Source organism: Hesperophylax consimilis, chromosome 4 (genome assembly GCF_061612785.1).
Source record: "Hesperophylax consimilis isolate HC1 chromosome 4, BYU_Hcon_1.0, whole genome shotgun sequence".
NCBI classification, from domain to species: Eukaryota; Metazoa; Arthropoda; class Insecta; order Trichoptera; family Limnephilidae; genus Hesperophylax; species Hesperophylax consimilis.
In genome coordinates, this window is record NC_142839.1 from 10,559,618 (window position 1) to 10,579,177 (window position 19,560).

A 19,560-nucleotide genomic window follows, 5' to 3' on the forward strand; every position below is an offset into this window, starting at 1 on the left:
AAAACAGATATTTTAAACAAATATTAACGCTCGTTTTACGCCACAAAGTTCAAAAAATATGTTGGTAAAGCCAAGTTTGAATGTGCGTACCGATATTGATTCCAATTGGTCCGGTATGGTTTGGGATTCCGGTATAATTTTCGTGAATTTACAAAAGAAATGTTATTTCTTGGCTTTTAGTAGTGTAGTAATTAAAACACTTTCGCATTACACACGAGACGATTTTTTAAAGGCAACTTACATACTTAGAGATAACACGGCATTACGCGACGCGTGACAATTTTTGCACTAAAAACCTACGAAATACCATTACAATTGACGTACTTTTTGCTTGCTACTTAGAGATTTTTACAGCGCGTCTATGTATATTGTAACGTCATCGATCAAATTTAATGATAATTATATTTTTGTAAGGAAGCTGAAGAATAAAACAAAAATAAAAGAACGCTGATTAAATCGCGAGTCTAAATTAAAATGGAATTGATTGAACCCCACTTTGAGCATTTTTGGGGGAAGAGGGGATTGAGGGCGGGTGTTCCAAACTAGAAGTTCGGTATGCACAAATACAAAATTCTCCTCTTTAAAATGATTTGTCTGTACCTACATAGCTACAAAAGAAATTCTTCGTATTTAGTTAAATGGGTACAAACCTCGAACTATTAGAAATAGCGGAATATGTATTTTGCAATAGAGTTTCAAGGAAAATCTTGCTCAAATAATAGAAGGTATTTGTCAAGATGGCGTTTGAATAAACTTCGCAAATAAATTCAGTCACCTTTCCGTGAAATTCTTTAATTCAAGCTAATAATGTCGAAGCAAGTGCGAAACTTTACGTTTAAAAATGTCAAACACGTCCGAGGAGTCATCCGCGCGAAATACAAACCGGATTCAATATACTCTTGAATTAAATTAATTTACTATCCACTAGTTTCCAAGGACTGATGCAAAAACTATGTAACAAAAAAGTTATGTCATTTTAAACGAGCAAGATAAATTATCTTCAATTTATTTCCCAATGCCGAACTAATATTGTCTTGTCCGTCAATAAATTTGTCGGGCAAGGTGTTGGCCGTCAATATTGCCATGTACCGTCAAAATCACCATAATCTATAGGTAAGACAAATTCACAACACGAAAACAATTTCCTACGCAATAAATCCAACAAATCGCATTCGAAATTATGAGTTTTGGTAGGTAAGTAAGTGGTGTACATAGATGCACACACACACACACATATCTATATATCAATTTGAGAGGCGGGTATGGGTACCGCCGCCCCAGGTCGGTTCGGGAGAGACTGATTGAGGAAGACCTTTTGACTTCTCCAGCCAGACTCTTTCTCGACCCATCGCCTTGTACCGTTAACACATTGATCTCCACCCATAATACCTTTTCCCTTCCCAGAACTTTCTCTACTTCCTTTCTCTAAAAAAACCCTCCACACAGCATCCCCAAAGATGACATAGGTCCTGAGGGAATTTTTTTCATCAGGGGCTCCCGTGTGGTGCTAGTGGTAGCTCTTCTATGGAAAAACCTTTTTGTAATTTAATCATTATAAGCACACGCTAAACTGCCAAAGCAGTTTGTCAGCTGGTCATGTTCAAAATATTAATTATAATACTAAAGCACACATATAGCGGGAAGCCACAATATAGAAAATAGATACGGAAGAATAAGATTTCAAATGATTAAAATACATAGACAGTAAAATGGGCATACACACACTCCAAGGCACACAACATACTTAAACACTCTCATAGGCATATTTATACAATAACATTCATACAATCAATGGATACTAATATATTTGTAAACAATATCAATATAAAAAATCTTGATCCACAAACCATTTTTTAGCTTTATTTTAGTTCAGTTGTGCAGGTTGATTCCCTTTTTACATCCAATGGCATTTTATTAAATACTAGCTGTACCCCGCCACGCATTGCTGTGGCTCTGCCTGTTTGTGCAGATAGAGAAACAATAGCACATGTTGCTTTTACGTCCAACAGATGGCACTGTTTTTCGAAAAGCATGTTTCTATCTGTCACAGGTGACATCTATGTAATATAGGTGTATAAAAAACACATGCATATTCGAATGCATGAATGTATCAAAATTTCAAAGCAATCGGTGAAGGATTTAAGATTTTGAACAAACGAACATTAACATTTATGTAGATAGAAGATAGAAGGCACAAGATAAGTAAATGTTCATTGGCCGTATTTATTAGTCATTTTTGGAATGGACATACCTTAATTTTAACTAAATCTTGTGTTGTACGTGTGATGTATTTTTTTCTTTATATGTGGAATCCATCAATTGGTTTTGGCATACAATTTTAAATCACAATATCCCTCGAACAGGTAATACATTAACTGACTCATATAATAATCTGATGTCTCTTCTTTGTGCATAAATACCTTTGCTCACCAAAGGCTTAGTAATAGAGTTTTGCATTGTTTGAATGTAACCTATATTTGTCTTGCACGAGTTTCCCCAATACGTTTTCAGTATCTGATAGTAGGATATTACGCTAGTGACAAATAGATTATTTTTGTTATTTTATGGAATATATATATATACATATACAGGGTGTATCGGCACGTACCCGACAAACTTTAACCAGCTATTCCTTAGCATATTTGGAGTAAAAAATCTTATGTGCACTTTGCTGTCCGGTAACGTTTTTTTTTAATAAAAAAAATATTATTCATATTTTCACCACATGTCACCACTGTTTTACCCTTTGACAAAGTTTGAAAACCCATCTGGCAAATATTTTATTCGAATTCCGTTGAATAATGCACGTGTGTACCTATATTGGCGCACGTTTACAGTCACAACGAAATAGCACGGCACCATTCGTTTCATTTTTAACTATTATTATTTAGTGTGTGCGAAAGAGCGAATACGCTTTTTGACATACTTGCTTATAACAGCTGTTGAACACGAAACGCAATGCCAATGACAGTGATGTAGTGTGGAAATTTTAAAATTTTTTGTTTTTAATTGAAAAAAAAATGCTACCGGACAGCAAAGTGCCCATAACATTTTTTACTCCAAATGTGCTAAGGAATAGCTGGTTAAAGTTTGTCGGGTTAGTGCCGATACACCCTGTATATAATATAATGTAAGAGAGCGAGAAGGAAACAAATTTGTTGTAAGTCGTAATATCGGTATCTTGCGCGAAAATATGGAAATTTATTTATTTATATTTTAAATGCATATTTACAGAATAAAAAATTCCAATAACAAAGATACATTACACAAATACACAATCATAATTGCCTAATTAGCGATTTAAATTTTTTAATGCTCAGGTGGAAAATGTCGGTGTCAGAGGCTAGTGAGTTTAGAAGGACTATCATTCTTCCGAGAGGCATTGCTAATGGTAAGTTAGTCCTACATCTCGGAAGAATGAATGGTTTGTGTCTACGCGCTCTTGCAAAGTTATCAGGGACGTAAAATAAAATTTTATTTAAAATTTCTGGATTGTTGATGTGACCGTTCAACAAGTTATAGGCATTTAAATTACATTTAAATGCCTATAACTTGTTGAATTAAATTACATACAAATTATGTCTAAGTCTTGTCGGGCAAGAAATTTCAGTCAAAACATGCTCATTTATCAGTTGAAAAAATGTTTTAAATTTTAAGTACACGGTACCTACATAGATATAAGATACATTTAAAAAAATAGTCTTTAAAGAACCCTAAGTCATATTTATAAAATATAATATTTTAAATAGGTACCTACTAAATATTAGTTAGGGCTGGTATTTAAGTTGCTTTTTACGCTCGGTTTAAGAAATATTTACGTCCGTTGTGTTGCTATCGGGTAGAAATCCTGACAACTCAATCCGTATTTTGAAAAACCTGTCGCTAACCTCCTCGGTAGGCAAGTACCTAGGATCGCTTGTCTGTATTTTTGAAGATTCATTTTTAATTTGACAATTTAATCAAGACATTTATCAGTTTCAACTTTGAAAAGTTCACGCTCGTACAAGCGGATGGACATACTCACAAAGGATATTGCGTTGCATAATTTGCTTCGGTTAAAACAGGAAAATCTATATAAATAAAAATGACACAAACATATTATGTATATACATTTTTTGAAGACAAAACTTCCAAGTTAAAAGGATAGAGACACATCGGATTCCTTACTTACGAAATTAACCTTCTCAAAATACATATAAATATGCTTGTGTTCTTAGCTTTTTACAGCTTGACACACTGAACTATGCAGGCAGCCAAAGGAGGAACTTAAAAATCGAAAAACTACTTTTAAAAAAGATACCTACTTAGATTTTTCATCAAATCAAATCTGCAGTACCTACTGATGTAATTGGCTGCAGAGTTAAATATGTCGATCTGCAATAATGTAGGCACAGCTTGACACACTTAATTTTAACAGTGGAATCACTAGTATACATTTTGTGAAACAAAAAAGTCTCTGTTAATCTGATTACCGGCTTCAAATCTTTGGCTTCACGTTAGATATTTTTAATTTATAATTATGTTTTTCAAATTTCTGGAACTGATCTATAAAAAAAATGTCGGTCAATCACACAAATATATTTGTGTATCAGCCGCAGTTAAATGTCAAGCTGTACGTAGGCAGGCCATAGAAACAATATTATTTGAAGGATGTATTTGTTCAATAAAACACAATGCATATTTTTCTATTAAAATATTTAATTTGCCAACAAAAATATTGTACATTCACTTAAAAATAAACAAAACTCAATACAACAAAATTTTCTAAAAATTTTAAATATTTCAACGTTAATCTTTGGGTTTTTCATAAAACATGTCAAATAGTACAGAGGAAAGCCTATAGAGTGGAAGGCCCATCACTGTAAAGTAGTCTCCCTCTATACGTTCTATCATAGTACCACCAATGCCTTGAATACCATAAGCACCGGCCTTATCTCTGAAAAAAAATGTATCTTGTAGGTAATGGGGATAATTAAAAAAAAAAAAACTTTCCTAATGGCTGAGTGTTCACACCTCAACTATTTTATGCTCTATTTCATAAAATCTATGACATAGATCAGTGAGAACAGATTTTACATGGTACGCCTAGTAGAAATAGAAACAATTTTGAAGCAACTACAACTTTCATTCTATTTCGTATAGAATAGAGCAAGTGTGAATGTGTTATAATTTAGTTCATTCTGTGAAATAGATTAGTTACAGGCTTTCTATGCGATAGAACCCAAAGTTGAATTGATTTCAACATTCGTTCTATGCGATAGAACTCAAAGTTGAATCGATTTCAACTTTCGTTCTATGAAATAGACCATAGAATGGATAAGGTGGTATTATTGGAATAAATAAAAAATATGTATTATTAAAAAAAAACATTCCAAACAGAAGATACGGGGCCAGTATTTCAGTTGCTTTTTTAGACATTTAAGTTAGTCGATTTGCTATTCGTTAAGAGCCCTGACTAGATAAGCCAAATGATAACATTCCTGAGTATACTGAAATACCCGCCCGGTGTCCATAAGCTAGCAACATACATTTTTTTTAAATGAAGTAGGTAAATACCCCAAAATATGAGAAGTAATCCTATGGTTTTTAATTATTGTTAGATACTTACAGCGGTTCCCCTGTAGCCACATAAGCGCTCATTTGTTCAGTTGTTAAATTGCCAAAGAATACACTGGTCTTCTCACAGAATTTGACAATTTTCGGACCATTTTTCACCACAACTCCGGTGTATACAACATGTGCTCTTCCATTTAACCTGAAAATAAGATGAAGGTTGGTTCATTCGAAAAGATCTAATAATACAAATAAGATTTATGTTTCTGATATACCTAATAAGATATCAGGGGGCAATTACACTTCCATCAAAAACAAATTTTATTTTGTCTACATTCATTCTCTATTACTGGAGATGGACAAACTTTTAAAAAGCAAGTATAAACATATTAATCGTCTCTTTCTCGGTCAGGTCTTAGGACTTGAATACCCTAAGAGAGTAAGTGGTCCAAAGTATCAGGTTCTCACCCGGGTGTCGCAGATTTCATCCCCTGCTAGATAAAGACAGGTTATTTCACAGGATTTCAACAATTCATCAAATTTCAAAGTTGAATTACAAGTTCTGTGGAGGTCCTATTCAAGTTCTATTATGATATCATTATTGGCCGGTTGCTTCACTAAACTGAAATAATAACAGAACTCGAATAGAACCTTCACAGAAGTTGTAAACCAGATTTGAAATTTGATGAATTTTTCAAATTCTGCGAAACACCCGTCCACATGTACCCAAAAACTGGCTCTAAAATATTATAAACTAGGTGACGTGTACCCCCGGTGCCTCTTGGAAACTTTTCTCTACTTTCTATAAATATAATATGTGTGTATTATACAGGGTGTATCGGCACGTACCCGACAAACTTTAACCAGCTATTCCTCAGCACATTTGGAGTAAAATGTTATGGGTGCTTTGCTGTCCGGTAACATTTTTTTTTCCATTAAAAACAAAAAATAAATAAAAAATCCACACTCCGTCACTGTCATTTGCGTTATTTCTCGTGTTCAACAGCTGTTATTAGCAAGTGTTTCAAAAAGTGTCCTCGCTCTTTCGTACACACTAAATAATAATAGTTAAAAATGAGACAAATGGTGCCGTGCCATTTCGTTGTGATTGTAAAAGCGCGCCAACGTAGGTACGTACGTACATTATTCAACGAAACTCGAACAAAATATTGCCAGACGGGTTTTCAAACTTTGACAAAGGATAAAACATTGGTGACATGTGATGAAAATATGAATAGTAAATTTTTTATTAATAAAAAATGTTACCGGACAGCAAAGTGCCCATAGCATTTTTTACTCCAAATGTGCTAAGGAATAGCTGGTTAAAGTTTGTCGGGTACGTGCCGATACACCCTGTATATATAAACCTTCCGGAAGAAATTCACTAAATGATTGTGAAAACCCTATCAAAATCGGTTGCATAGTTTAGAGGAACTAAGGACACAAACAGACAGACGAAGATAACCACTTTATTTTATACTATTTAGAGATATATTATTAGTCCAAATTAAAAAAAAAAAAAAAACCCTTACCTTAAAAAAAAAATATTGTACAAGCATTAAGTAACTCAGCAATATCTGCGTTTAACATAGGGAGAAGGCCAAAAAATGGGAGAAAATGGAAGGCTACAGCGGGTTGGAATGAGCAGGTTGCCTTATATTATGAAACGTCTAGAAATGCACATATAAATTGGCTGCAGAATGGACGACCTACTGAAGGTCCCACCATGGAAGCTAGAAAAGAAACCAGATTGCTTTTTAAGAAAGAATATAAGAATTGTCAAAGAAACTTTGAGCAGAACAAAATGGACAAAATAGCGAACAGCTTTGAATGCAAGAATTTTTCATCTTTCTGGAATAAAACCAATGCCGTATTGAAACCGAAATACACCGCACCGAGCCAGATTGATGGAAAATCTGTAAATAAAGATATTGCTGAAGTTTTCAGAAATACATTTTGTTCCGCACCAGATCAACCGCAAATAATGGTTAAAGAGATTGAAACAACAACGCATCAACCATAACAACAGCCGTCCATCGTCATATCACCTGAGATGATCCAGCGAGCAATACGCAACATGGCAGGAGGTAAATCTGCAGGTCACGATGGACTGGTCATAGAACATGTAAAGCATGCGGGGGAGTACTTAACAATACTGCTTGCCTCTCTCTTCACTGCCATGATCGGCCTCGGACACATTCCGAAAGAGCTGTCCAAAACAATAATAATACCGATCCCAAAAAGCCGCCAATTGAACCTGACATCATCTGTTAATTACAGACCCATATCTCTTGCCACAATAATTGCAAGAATCTTCGAAAAGGTCATCTTAATCTTTTCCCCGCGGCGGCTGACTTTAGTCATTTCTTCAAATCGTTCGCACCACGCGGCGGCTGACTTTAGTCATTTTCAAGTTTCGACTTCGTTTTCCAAGCACATGTATACCGTATTCGTTCGAAATTTATTTTAAAAATAAGAATATTCATTTGTGTTGCGACATCTCTGAGAATTTGTATATACTACTTCATTGTTTATCTTATAAAATTAATAAAACCGAGAGCCCGGCGATTGCCGTCAGTCACAGTTTTGAAACACGCGCGAAAAGAAGCTAGTGTCTCTGGCGTGAACCCCGTACCAATCGTAATAAGACTTGTGCGTCGATATCCACTTTGAATTTTTTTATTTTGTTGTGTACATAATTATTTTAAAGTGACTAATTCGATTTAAAAATATTTTGTTTTGTGTTTGTGTTTTGTATTACGTTCCTGTTGCGTATGAATTTAAAAAAAACTTTTTTTAACAACCCTCAAAATGTCGAAACGTGGCCTATCTGATATTGAAATATATGAAACAATGTTAGATGCGGATAGTGATTTTGAAATAAATGATGACGACACAGATATTGTTATTGATGAGCAATATGAAAGTGATACCTCAATGCCGTCAGTTCAGCCATCAACTTCTTCTGCTGAACCTTTGACTTTGCCATCTCACCCCAGTACTTCATCAGAACAGACATCAAATGTTATTCCTGAAGAAATAGTTAACAATTGGAGTACAGGTCCTTTTATATCAATTGTTTATGAATTTGATGACTTCTTGTCTGGAGTTAATCCGTCTTCATTACTTTCAGATAATTCAGAAGAAGTTGCATATTTTGAATATTTTTTAAATAATGAGATAATGGAGAAAATTGTTGAAGAGACTAATAAATTTTATCTGGCTGTTCTTGAAAAGGAACCACCATCCAAACATTCTCGCCTCAACAGATGGGTGGAGACATCGGTTAAAGAAATGTATATTTACTTTGCTTTGACTATGTTAATGACCAGAAATCGTCATCTGACGATAGAAGAGCATTGGTCTACCGATCCTTTGATGTCAAATAACATATTTGGAAAAACCATGCCAAGGGATCGGTACGAGATTTTACATAGAATGTTACACTTCTGTGATTCTAGAACACAAATCCCTGGTGACAAATTGCATAAAATTAAAATGTTAGTTGATCACACCAGAAAAATCTTCAAAGAGACATTGGTACCCGAAGAAAACTTGTGCATCGACGAAAGCATGATTCTTTTTAAGGGTCGGTTAGCTTTTAAACAATATTTACCTTCTAAACGTCACCGTTTCGGAATAAAAATGTTTGTCATGTGCGATTGTAAGACTGGTTTTGTTTTAGACTTTATTATTTACGTTGGTGAAGGTACGGACATAACAGACAATCAGTGCCTTGGCGTTTCGGGAGCTGTCGTAACGACATTGCTCGAAAATTATTTAGGTAAAGGACATAATCTTTGGGTCGACAACTGGTATAGCAGCCCAAAACTATTTGATTTTCTTCATAGCAAGAAAACTAATGCTTGTGGAACAGTGCGCAAAAATAGAAAGACCATGCCAAGTTTCGAAAAATTAAAAAAGGGGGAAATAGAGGCAAAACACCGTGGACCACTGTTAGCTTTAAAATGGCAAGATAAGCGTGAAATTCATATGATCACAACTATACACGACAGCTCTTCATCTCCAATAGGAAGAGTTAACAGGGAAACAAATGAACCAATATTTAAACCAAAATGTATCTTGGATTACAATTTACATATGGGCGCAGTCGACAAAACCGACATGATGTTGAGCAGTTTGAAATGCATGAGGAAGTCAATAAAATGGTACAAAAAAGTGGTTTTCCATATAATAGATCTTTATTTATTAAATTCGCACACGCTCTTCAACAAGGTTACCGGAAAAAATACTACATTAGCAGATTTTCAATTGAAAGTTAAAAGACAATTAATAGAAAAATACAGTGAACCATCTCAATTTACGTCACGTTTTTCTGATGATCCACTCCGTTTGTCAGCCAAAGGATTAGCAAAACACATGCCAGACATAATACCCTCAACGGCAAAACGTGCAAACCCATGTCGGCTGTGTCGTGTATGTACCAACTCCAAACTGAAAACTAAAGTAAAAAAATATTCAAGATACATGTGCTCAGAGTGTAATGTGACATTATGTGTTTACCCATGTTTCCGTATTTACCACGAAAAAAAAACTACTAACCTTTTTAAAAATTATAAGTGTATTTTTGTATATATTTTTTACTATTGTCGTGAGTGTACCTTCATATTATTGCAAATTTATCGCAGTGAAAACAATATTTAATAATTTCACAGCATAAACGTCAATAAAATGTCAACTAAAGAAAAACTAAGTGAAGTCAGTGAAAAAAGAAATATAAACTAAAACCAGAGCGTCGGCGCAGTGGCCATCCTAAGGACTCATATTTCTCTACACAAGTAGGTAGGTACCTACAGTCGGCCATGAGAGGGATTCTTTGTTTCGGTTGAAATCACTTAGTGTGTTTATATTAACACAATTATGGCATTATCTTTATTTCAGTTTATCTCAAGTGAATGTTTATTGATACTTCGATGTTGGAGGAAGATTTTGTGATAGTTAATAATTCAGATTATGATTTTGTTTACATAAAATGGTCGATATGAAAATAACATTCGACAAAAAATTCATAAACAAAAAATGTGCCGCGTGGGGGCAACCGCTTAGGTATAATTTTTTAGCGGGTAAAAGGTTAAATTTAATGGAAGACAAGCTCAATACAGAGGACTCTCAAATGGGCTTCAAAGATGGATGCTCTACTAATACGGCCATATATAGCATGAAAAAAACAATCGAATATTATAAAGCCAGAAAAACAACGGTGTACGCATGCTTCCCAGACTTAAGCAAAGCCTTTGACAGGGTTTGTCATAATGCGTTGTGGAAAAAACTGACCGAACGACAAGTTCCACCACAAATTGTTAATATATTGAGAACATGGTACAACCAACAGGAAAACTTTGTCAGGTGGAATGAAAGCCTATCAGAAGCAGCCAAATTAAAGTGTGGCGTTAGACAAGGAGGCTCAATGTCCCCAGTGCTTTTCAACGTGTATATGGATGAATGCCATATTGCCGGGGTATGTATGAACAATATTAGCTATGCAGACGACATGGTCATACTAGCTCCATCGGTAAGAGCGATGAGAAAACTTCTGTCACGGGCTGATATACAATGCTAAAAAGTCATCCCTGCTGATATTTAAAGCAAATACTGGTCCCACTGTCATTCCACCCATACGTCTCGGCGGGGCCAACCTGAAAATATGCAGCGAAATCAAATATTTGGGACATGTCATCACCGATGACCTAAATGATAAAAAAGACATAGAACGTCAAAGAAGAGTACTGAGTGTGCGAGCTAACATGCTTGCCAGAAGATTCAACAAATGCAGTCCTCCGGTGAAGAAGCAACTTTTCCAAACATATTGTATGAGCTTCTACACTAGCGAGCTATGGACGACATACACACAAGGCGTCATGAACACACTCCGAGTACAGTACAACCACGCATACAGAGCCCTATTTGGCCTCCCCTGGCGATGCAGCGCCTCACAGATGTTCACCGAAGGAAGGGTGCATGGGTTCGCTGCTTTAATGCGCCACAGAATAGCCGGGACGAGTCAGCGCTACCCGAGATTGGACAACACTCTTGTCCAGGCCGTTGCCCAGTGGCAGGGAGCGCCTCTACACCAGAGATGGAGAATTTCACTCAAGCCACCATAAAGTCCTAATGTGCTCATCAATGTATTCATTTTTTATTATTTTTATTTATTTCTTTATTGATTTTCTTTTTATGTATTAACTTAAATGTAAACTTTTATGGCAGGCAGAGCATTGCACACACCGCTCTGTCCAGCTGAAATAAACATTATTATTATTATTATTATTAAATGTCCCTAAACAATATAGAGATACACTTAAAACTTCAAACCCATCTCAACAATAAATTGAGCAATATGACTTCCTGACTTTAACAAGGTACAGACATTTTGCTAGGTTTTTAATCCGGGAATCTTAGACTTCTTTTTTAAGAAAATCGATTGACGACGCGGATGCCTGTGATTGATCATTTGCCCACCTCTGTTTTATGTTATACTAAGAAAAATAATACGAAATAGTTGTTAGGAGTAGTATAACAATTAGGGAGTATTTCACCATCCTCTCGATAACTTATGTACAGGATAATGTAATTTTCGATTTCTGTATTATGAAGTCCAAGTCTACTATTCGGTACTCGAACCTATGAAAAGTGACTGATTTATCAATATCAGATAATTTAGCCGAGTTTTCTACCTATTACGAGTATTTATTTGTTTATGTATTAATATAGCTTATCCTATACTTACTCTGATAACATCCTAAATGCATCCTTCGAATCCTTAGGTTTACCAAACAATTTCCCGTCCAGTGTAACCATAGTATCGGCGCCTATTATAACGTCAGCCTTGTCGGGTCCACTTGATAGCCTTTTATCCACCTCCAGTACCTTCTGCAGAGCTGTTTCTTCAACAAATCCTTCAATGTTTTTAAACGATGAAGGATCTAAATCTTCCTCGAATGTTGACGGGCACAGCAGGACATTCAAACCCTTGAAAAATACTTAAGTGGTGAGCATGAGCAAATTATACAACAATTTGTTAAATCATTTCCATGGGACCAGCTAAGTTTTCTCAGTGACTTGTAATATGTTCCTGCTATTGAGACTTCTCCTGTAACCTTTCCTTTTGTGTAGACATCATTTAATAGAAAGAGGGAGTTTAAAATTGAGTTTTCAGCAGTACCTGCCCATTTAATCAACTGAGTTTTTTTTCAAATATTAACTTCTAAATTAAGCCATGTGCCATGATTTTTTTTTTTGTGTTTCTTTATTCAAAAAAATTTAAATTAAATTAAAGATACCATTACTTTATTATGCTCTGGAACATTCAGAAGTATAATCTTACGGCTCAAAGCGTATTACTTTAAAAGAAAGCAAATTATTTGAAAAGCAACCAAATTAAAATTACAATATTCTTAGCCAATTCCTGCCTCCTGGGAGAAGCACTTGCCAAAACAACCCTTTTAGCATTCAAAATATGCATTATTGGCTGTAACATTTTAAAATAAATCGATTTCGGTGAACGTTGAAACTAAAATCTAACTCTGCGTTGCGAAAATTTGATAAAGAATTGAAACATTATTAGCAATTATCAGAGGGTTTTGAGTTTAGGTTAACTTAACTTGATAATCTTTGTTGACATTCAGCTGTCAAACAGTGTTGCCAACGGATCTTGGCCTAATGTCGCCGTTTTTCAAACATTTTGTAGCCTAATGTAGCCGAATTTCAGTTGCAGTAATTCTAATGAAATCGCATAAATTCTGCCCACATTTTACCCACAAATATTCTACGTGAGCTTGATTCCCCCTTTTATTATCCGAAATCCATGGGGGGGGGGTTGTTATTGTTACAGAACAACGCTGAAAAAAAAATCCCGCACAGCCAAAAACATTATGTGATTCCCCACAACAATTTTGAAATCCATGGGGGAACCGAACGGGGCTACGGAATTCCATTTCGAAAAATTCCTCACATTTTTCCATTGAAATTAAAAAATTTCATTTCAATTATTTATTATTTGTAATTTGGCTGGTTTAAATAATTTTTCTCTGAGGTAGCCTAATCGGCGACAAGTCGCCTTTAGTACACCAAGTGTTTTGTTTTTATTTAGTTAAAGATAAAATATTACTGTTCTACTATAATAATACACATACATTATCACATTATTACTCACCAATCAGTCGATTACACATTTTGGGAAATGAACATGCCAACATCGGCGACATTTATTTCTTAAAATTAGCGCAATATAAACATGCACTCAAAAATTATTTTTCCATAATGTAATTTTATATACGCAATATGGACATGTTGAAATGAAATGATGATATTTCTCATTGTTCTTTTTTTGTTATTTTTGGTTGTGATACACAAAATAATTGTATGTTATTTTTAAGTTTAAAACTACTATAATGTAATAATATTATTTTTCTTACTTTGTACTCTATTATATGTTTATTTATAAAAGGCAGTATAGCCGTTTATGTATTTAAAATAAAAAATAAAATAAAAAAATTACCATACTCTTTCTTCGACCAGTGGTATTAAAATTTCGGGATTTATTTCCTTATCGATTATTGTAGTTTTGATTTATTTACTTAACAAAATAACCAAATACAAGCACGCAGCGTGCCTGCTTCCTTGCGACAGGGAGCGGGCGGGGAGGGGTCGGAGTTTGGCGGGGACTCTGCCGGAACGACTGGACGACGAGTGTGAACAGCTCCATACAACACTATGAGCGAGCGTGTTCCGACACGATTTGAAAACGGACGCGCTGCGCTGGCGATCCATCCGACAAAAAATGTCGGAACCGTTTTCAAATCGTGTCGGACAAGTGTGAACAGCTCCATACATCCACTACAGCCACTAGGGCATCCGTTTTTAAAACGGGACCCGCCTCCGATTTGAAAACGGAAGTGGGAACGGGCCCTAACGCCTTAGGCGTTATTCGCACGAGACTTTAAAAAACGTAGCGTGACGTAGCGTTAAAACTCGGCGTTGGCGCTTTTATAACGTTCTCGATATGATTGTTCATACGAACGCTTAAAAATCACTCTTGTTTCGTTTCTCGCTTCCGTAAGACGTGGAAATGGTTTCTGCTAAATAAATAGCAATAGCGATTTGTGTTGCTAGAAGACGAAAAAGAAAACAAAAGGCATTCTGGGTTCATCCTCTGAATGAACTGAGATACTTGAAAGGGCAGTTTGTGACACTGTACGGAGAATTGAGGCAATACCCCGATAAATTTTTTGGTTATTTTCGAATGTCTATTACAACATTTGACGAACTGTTGACGATAGTGGGGCCTCGAATAACACTTCAAGATACCAACATGCGTTTGGCGATACCACCTGCACAACGACTAGCTGTTACACTGAGGTAAATAAAACAATAATTACAAAATTACAAAACAATTTATACTTATTAAAAACTTAGCTACAAAAATTTAACAATCATCCGGAGATAAGTAAAATTCTTCTGGTGAAATTATATTGGTCAAGGGGCTCTGAACAGTTATTGAACTTGATTGGTCAGTGTTGGATGGAGATGGGCAAATATTTTGGTTGAAAGTGGTAAAAAAGCTTTGTGCGGAGTGTGGCCTAGAACTTGGTGCAGTCGAATTAGCGGGGCGATATTGACGATTCTCTAGAATCCTAATTACTTTAGATGGATGTACAGGATTAACGGATGAAGATTGATGCAAGGACAGTGTTGGGTGTGACTCTTAGTGCTGCTGATACATATTTATTTATTTATATTTTAAATGTACATTTACAGAATAAAAATATCCATTAACAAAGATACATTATACAATCATTATTGCCTAATTAGCAATTTAAATTTAGTAATGCTCAGGTGGAAAATGTCGATGTCAGAGGCTAGTGAGTTTAGAAGGCCTATCATTCTTCCGAGAGGCATTGCTGATGGTAAGTTAGTCCTACATCTCGGAAGAATGAATGGTTTGTGTCTACGCGCTCTTGCGAAGTTATCAGGGACGTAAAATAAAATTTTATTCAAATTTTCTGGATTGTTGATGTGACCGTTCAACAAGTTATAGGCCATCATCAGCAACGCAGCTTTCCGCCTGTTGACAAGACTATCGATACCTAGCATTCCGGAAAGGAAGGCTGATGGGTATAAATAGGGATAGTACCCGAAGTCTCTAAGATAAAGATAACGTAGAAACTTCTTTTGTACTTTCTCTACCATAGAAGTGTACGTTGCATCCCCTGGTCCCCATATTATTGAGCCACTTTCCAAAATACTACGTACTAGGCTAAAATATAGCAAGCGAACCACGGCAGAGCTGCAGAAATGCCTGGAGTTACATAGCACAAATCCAAGCATTCTCAAAGCCCTGCTGCATATCGTTTCAATATGAACGTGAAATGTTAAGTGTGGGTCAAAGGTTATTCCCAAATCTTCCGGTTCAGAAATATGTTTAAGAGAACATTGGGACATCCTATAGTTGAAGTAAATCACAGTGTTTGCTCTAGTATAGCACATTATGGCGCATTTCTTAAAATTAAAACCTAATTTGTTAATTTCACTCCATACCACGATAGCATTTATGTCTCTCTGGAGCTGTGCGCAGTTTTCTAAGGTCCAGATTCTTAAAAATAGCTTCAAGTCATCTGAAAATAACAAAAATTTCGCAAACTTTATAGCATGATGAATGTCATTAATAAAAAGGGAAAAAAGTAAAGGACCAAGATTAGACCCTTGAGGAACCCCAGAGTTTGTGGGAAAGTACGACGAGTTAGAAATACCATACGTTACGTATTGCTGTCTACTTGATAAATAGCTTAAAAATAAATTTAAAACTTTTACCGAGAATCCAAAACGGTCTAATTTATTTAAGAGTATCAGCGGGTCTACGGTATCAAAAGCCTTTGCGAAGTCGTTGTATGAGACGTCAACTTGGTTGTTACCGTCAAGAGCTTGAGATACATATTCCGTAAAGACCATCAGATTTGACACAGTCGATCTGCCAGATCTAAAACCATGTTGTTCGTCTATTAAATAAGGTTCTACTTGGGCGTAGATATATTTATGAATTATTAGTTCGAACAATTTTGCCGGAGAGGAGAGGATCGCTACTGGTCTGTAGTTAGAGACCAAATATTTATCCCCATCCTTATACAGTGGTGTAACTTTAGAGATCTTCCATAAATTAGGAAATGTTCCCGTGCTAAGTGAAAAATTAAAAATGTAAAGTAGGGGTAATAAAAATGACGGAATAAAATCAGGTCAACTTGCTGACTGTAAACCGATTTAAAATAGTCCGCGAATGCTTCGGGAATATCAATTCCCGAGTGTGATTGTCCATTCCAAGTGACATGGTCGACAAACCCACCATCACTTCTTTTGGATGAGACATATTTCCCGAACGACCTGGGATCAGATTTGATGTTTTTTTCAATGATATTTATGTAATTTGTATGGGCCAATTGCATACTGCGTTTAACTTTAGCTCTAAGACAACGAAACATTTCACGTTCTCTTACTAGTCCAGTTTTTTTCCATTTTCTAAAATGTCTGAACTTTCGCTTTATATCACTAATAATTTCATTGGAAAACCATTGAGGATACTTTCTTTCATTCTTCGGAATGCGTTTCCTTTTGAAGCACATATTGAAGTAATTATAAATAGTAGAATAGAAATAGTCTACGGCTAAATTAACGTTATCAAAATTCATCAAAAGTTGCCAATCGTGCGACTGTAAGTGATTATAAATCTGTTTAAAATTGCCATTTTCGAATTTCCACCCGCGCATTTTACTCGTAAATTTATTATTATCATTAACTGGTTCATTTTTACATTTTTTTTCATATATAGAAACTCTATGTCCAGCGATGGATGGTAAGGATCTTCACTAACTAGCGAAGAAATAGACTTGCACACATTCAAATCAAAGTTACTCACAATTATATTATGGGCTTGAGTGAATGTTGGCTGCAACCTATTTGAGAAAGTGCGAATTACTTTTAATATTTCGAAATTGGCCAACATTTTATTATCATCATCCATCTTTTTAGTGATTAAACCAGTGATAAACAGAATGTTTTATCCTCGTTCGTTTCTGACATTTCATTTTTGATGGCCTTCAGAACTTCTTCCTCAAAGGATGATTTCGTTTTATTTTTCTTTTTTGGAATCTCTGGAACATTACGAGTGGCAGTCGAAGGTCCAGCTAGTGAATTTTTGCCGTTCGGCGTTGACGAGCTTTCAATATTTTGCTCTGCTATATTTGTTGCAGTGCTGTAGTTTCCAGAAGTTTTGGCATCTTTAACGTGTGGAACTAGAAATAATAATTCATCGTAATATCTGTATTTCTTTCTCTTTTTTGCACCTTGGCCTGATGTAACATCTTTTTGGGCTTGATATTCTCGTCGGAAGTTGTCCCTTACGTGTTTCCACTTTGCTTGTACATCTTTGCCTAAAAAGCAAATATATGTATTAATGAGCCATTCATTTGTTACAGATTTTTAGCATCAGGCAACAATTTTCATGATTTACATTACCAGTTTTTACTTGGAGTATCTACTATACATTACATTATTAAACAAGTCTGTGACGCAATATGGGATTGTTTAAAGCCAATGTATATGCCAGAAAAAACAAAGGAAAATATAAATAAATAAAAGAAAATATCCGAAGAATTTTACCATCGCACTAATTTCCCCAGTGTGATCGGGGCTGTAGATGGCAAACACATTGAAATAACAAAGCCCAATCAAAGCGGTTCACTGTACTATAATTATAAAAAATATTTTTCTATATTTTTAATGGCAATTTGTGATGCAAACTATTGTTTTACTTGCATTGACGTAGGAGTTTACGGCGGTTCTAATGACTCAAACGTCTTTAAAAATACATCATTTAACAGACAATTAGAATCGGGCCAAATCGATTTACCAGAACCGAAAACTTTACCAAATGATCCGATGGGAAAAATATGCCATTTGTATTAATTGGCGATGAAGCCTTTGCCCTATCTAGACATGTTTTACGACCATATCCGAACCGCAACTTGACTGTGCAACAACGTATTTATAATTATCGACTAACACGAGCACGAAGAATGATTGAATGCCGTTTTGGTATTCTATCAAACAAGTGGAGGATTTTAACGAGAGCTGTAGAACTTCAACCCAATCGCACGATATCGGTAGTTAAAGCATGTTGCATTCTACATAGTTTTGTAAGAATCAAAGATGGATTCCAATTTGATGATACTTTATTTGACAGTCCAATACAAGGTCTCCAACCGACAGGTCTAAGAAGTAACCATACTGGTCTGGAAATACGTGATTATTTTGCTAAATATTTTACATCGCCACAAGGTTCTATCCCGTGGCAATATCAAGTCATCAATAGTCAAAATGGTGACTAAGATTAAATAACAATGTACCTACATATTTGATAAAAATAAATAAAGTGCATTATTTTCTTACATCGATTATTTTTTTCCTCATTGGTGAGGGTTTCCCAGTCCTCTGAGAGTTTTTTCGTTACGTCCTCCCAGGCATTATTCTTCATAATCTTATTGGAATAATCTGACAATGTTTTTGCATATAGAAGTGGACGAGACTCCACCTCTATTATTAAGACTTCTGGATCCACAACCCACGACATCGTATCGCGCCGATCTGCTAAATAAATACAAAACAAACAAGTCCGGTTGCCGAGCGAGCGCGTGGCGTACTGAGTGAAGCGCAGGCGTTTTTTTACCGCTCGTGTGAATAATAATACGAAGTTTCATATGATCTATTCCCTTTAACGCCCAACGCTCAGCGCTCAAAATGCAACACTGCTCGATAAAAAAGCGTCGCGTTTCAAAAGCGCTGACGTATGAACATATACTTGGTAATGCATTTGTTCTATTTGAACGCTTTTTTAACGGACGTTAAAAAAGCTCCCGTGAGAATGAGGCCTAAGCAAAGTTTGACGGACGTAGAGGTGGGTCCTAGGAGTACTTTCCGTTACTGGGTACAGAAATCACA

At 35.6% G+C, this 19,560-nt stretch overlaps 1 protein-coding gene across 1 annotated transcript; it reads right to left on the bottom strand.

Moving 5' to 3' along the window:
• Positions 1 to 4,709: 4,709 nt before the first annotated feature.
• Positions 4,710 to 13,202, bottom strand: LOC149424173 (uncharacterized). Its single transcript, XM_089631197.1, has 4 exons — positions 12,962 to 13,202; positions 12,302 to 12,543; positions 5,609 to 5,755; positions 4,710 to 4,936 (listed from the first exon to the last, which is right to left on the bottom strand). Exons 1-4 carry the CDS (start codon positions 13,049 to 13,051, stop codon positions 4,789 to 4,791), a joined length of 627 nt encoding a protein of 208 aa, XP_089487323.1. The 5' UTR covers positions 13,052 to 13,202; the 3' UTR covers positions 4,710 to 4,788.
• Between the last annotated feature and the right edge of the window lie 6,358 nt (positions 13,203 to 19,560).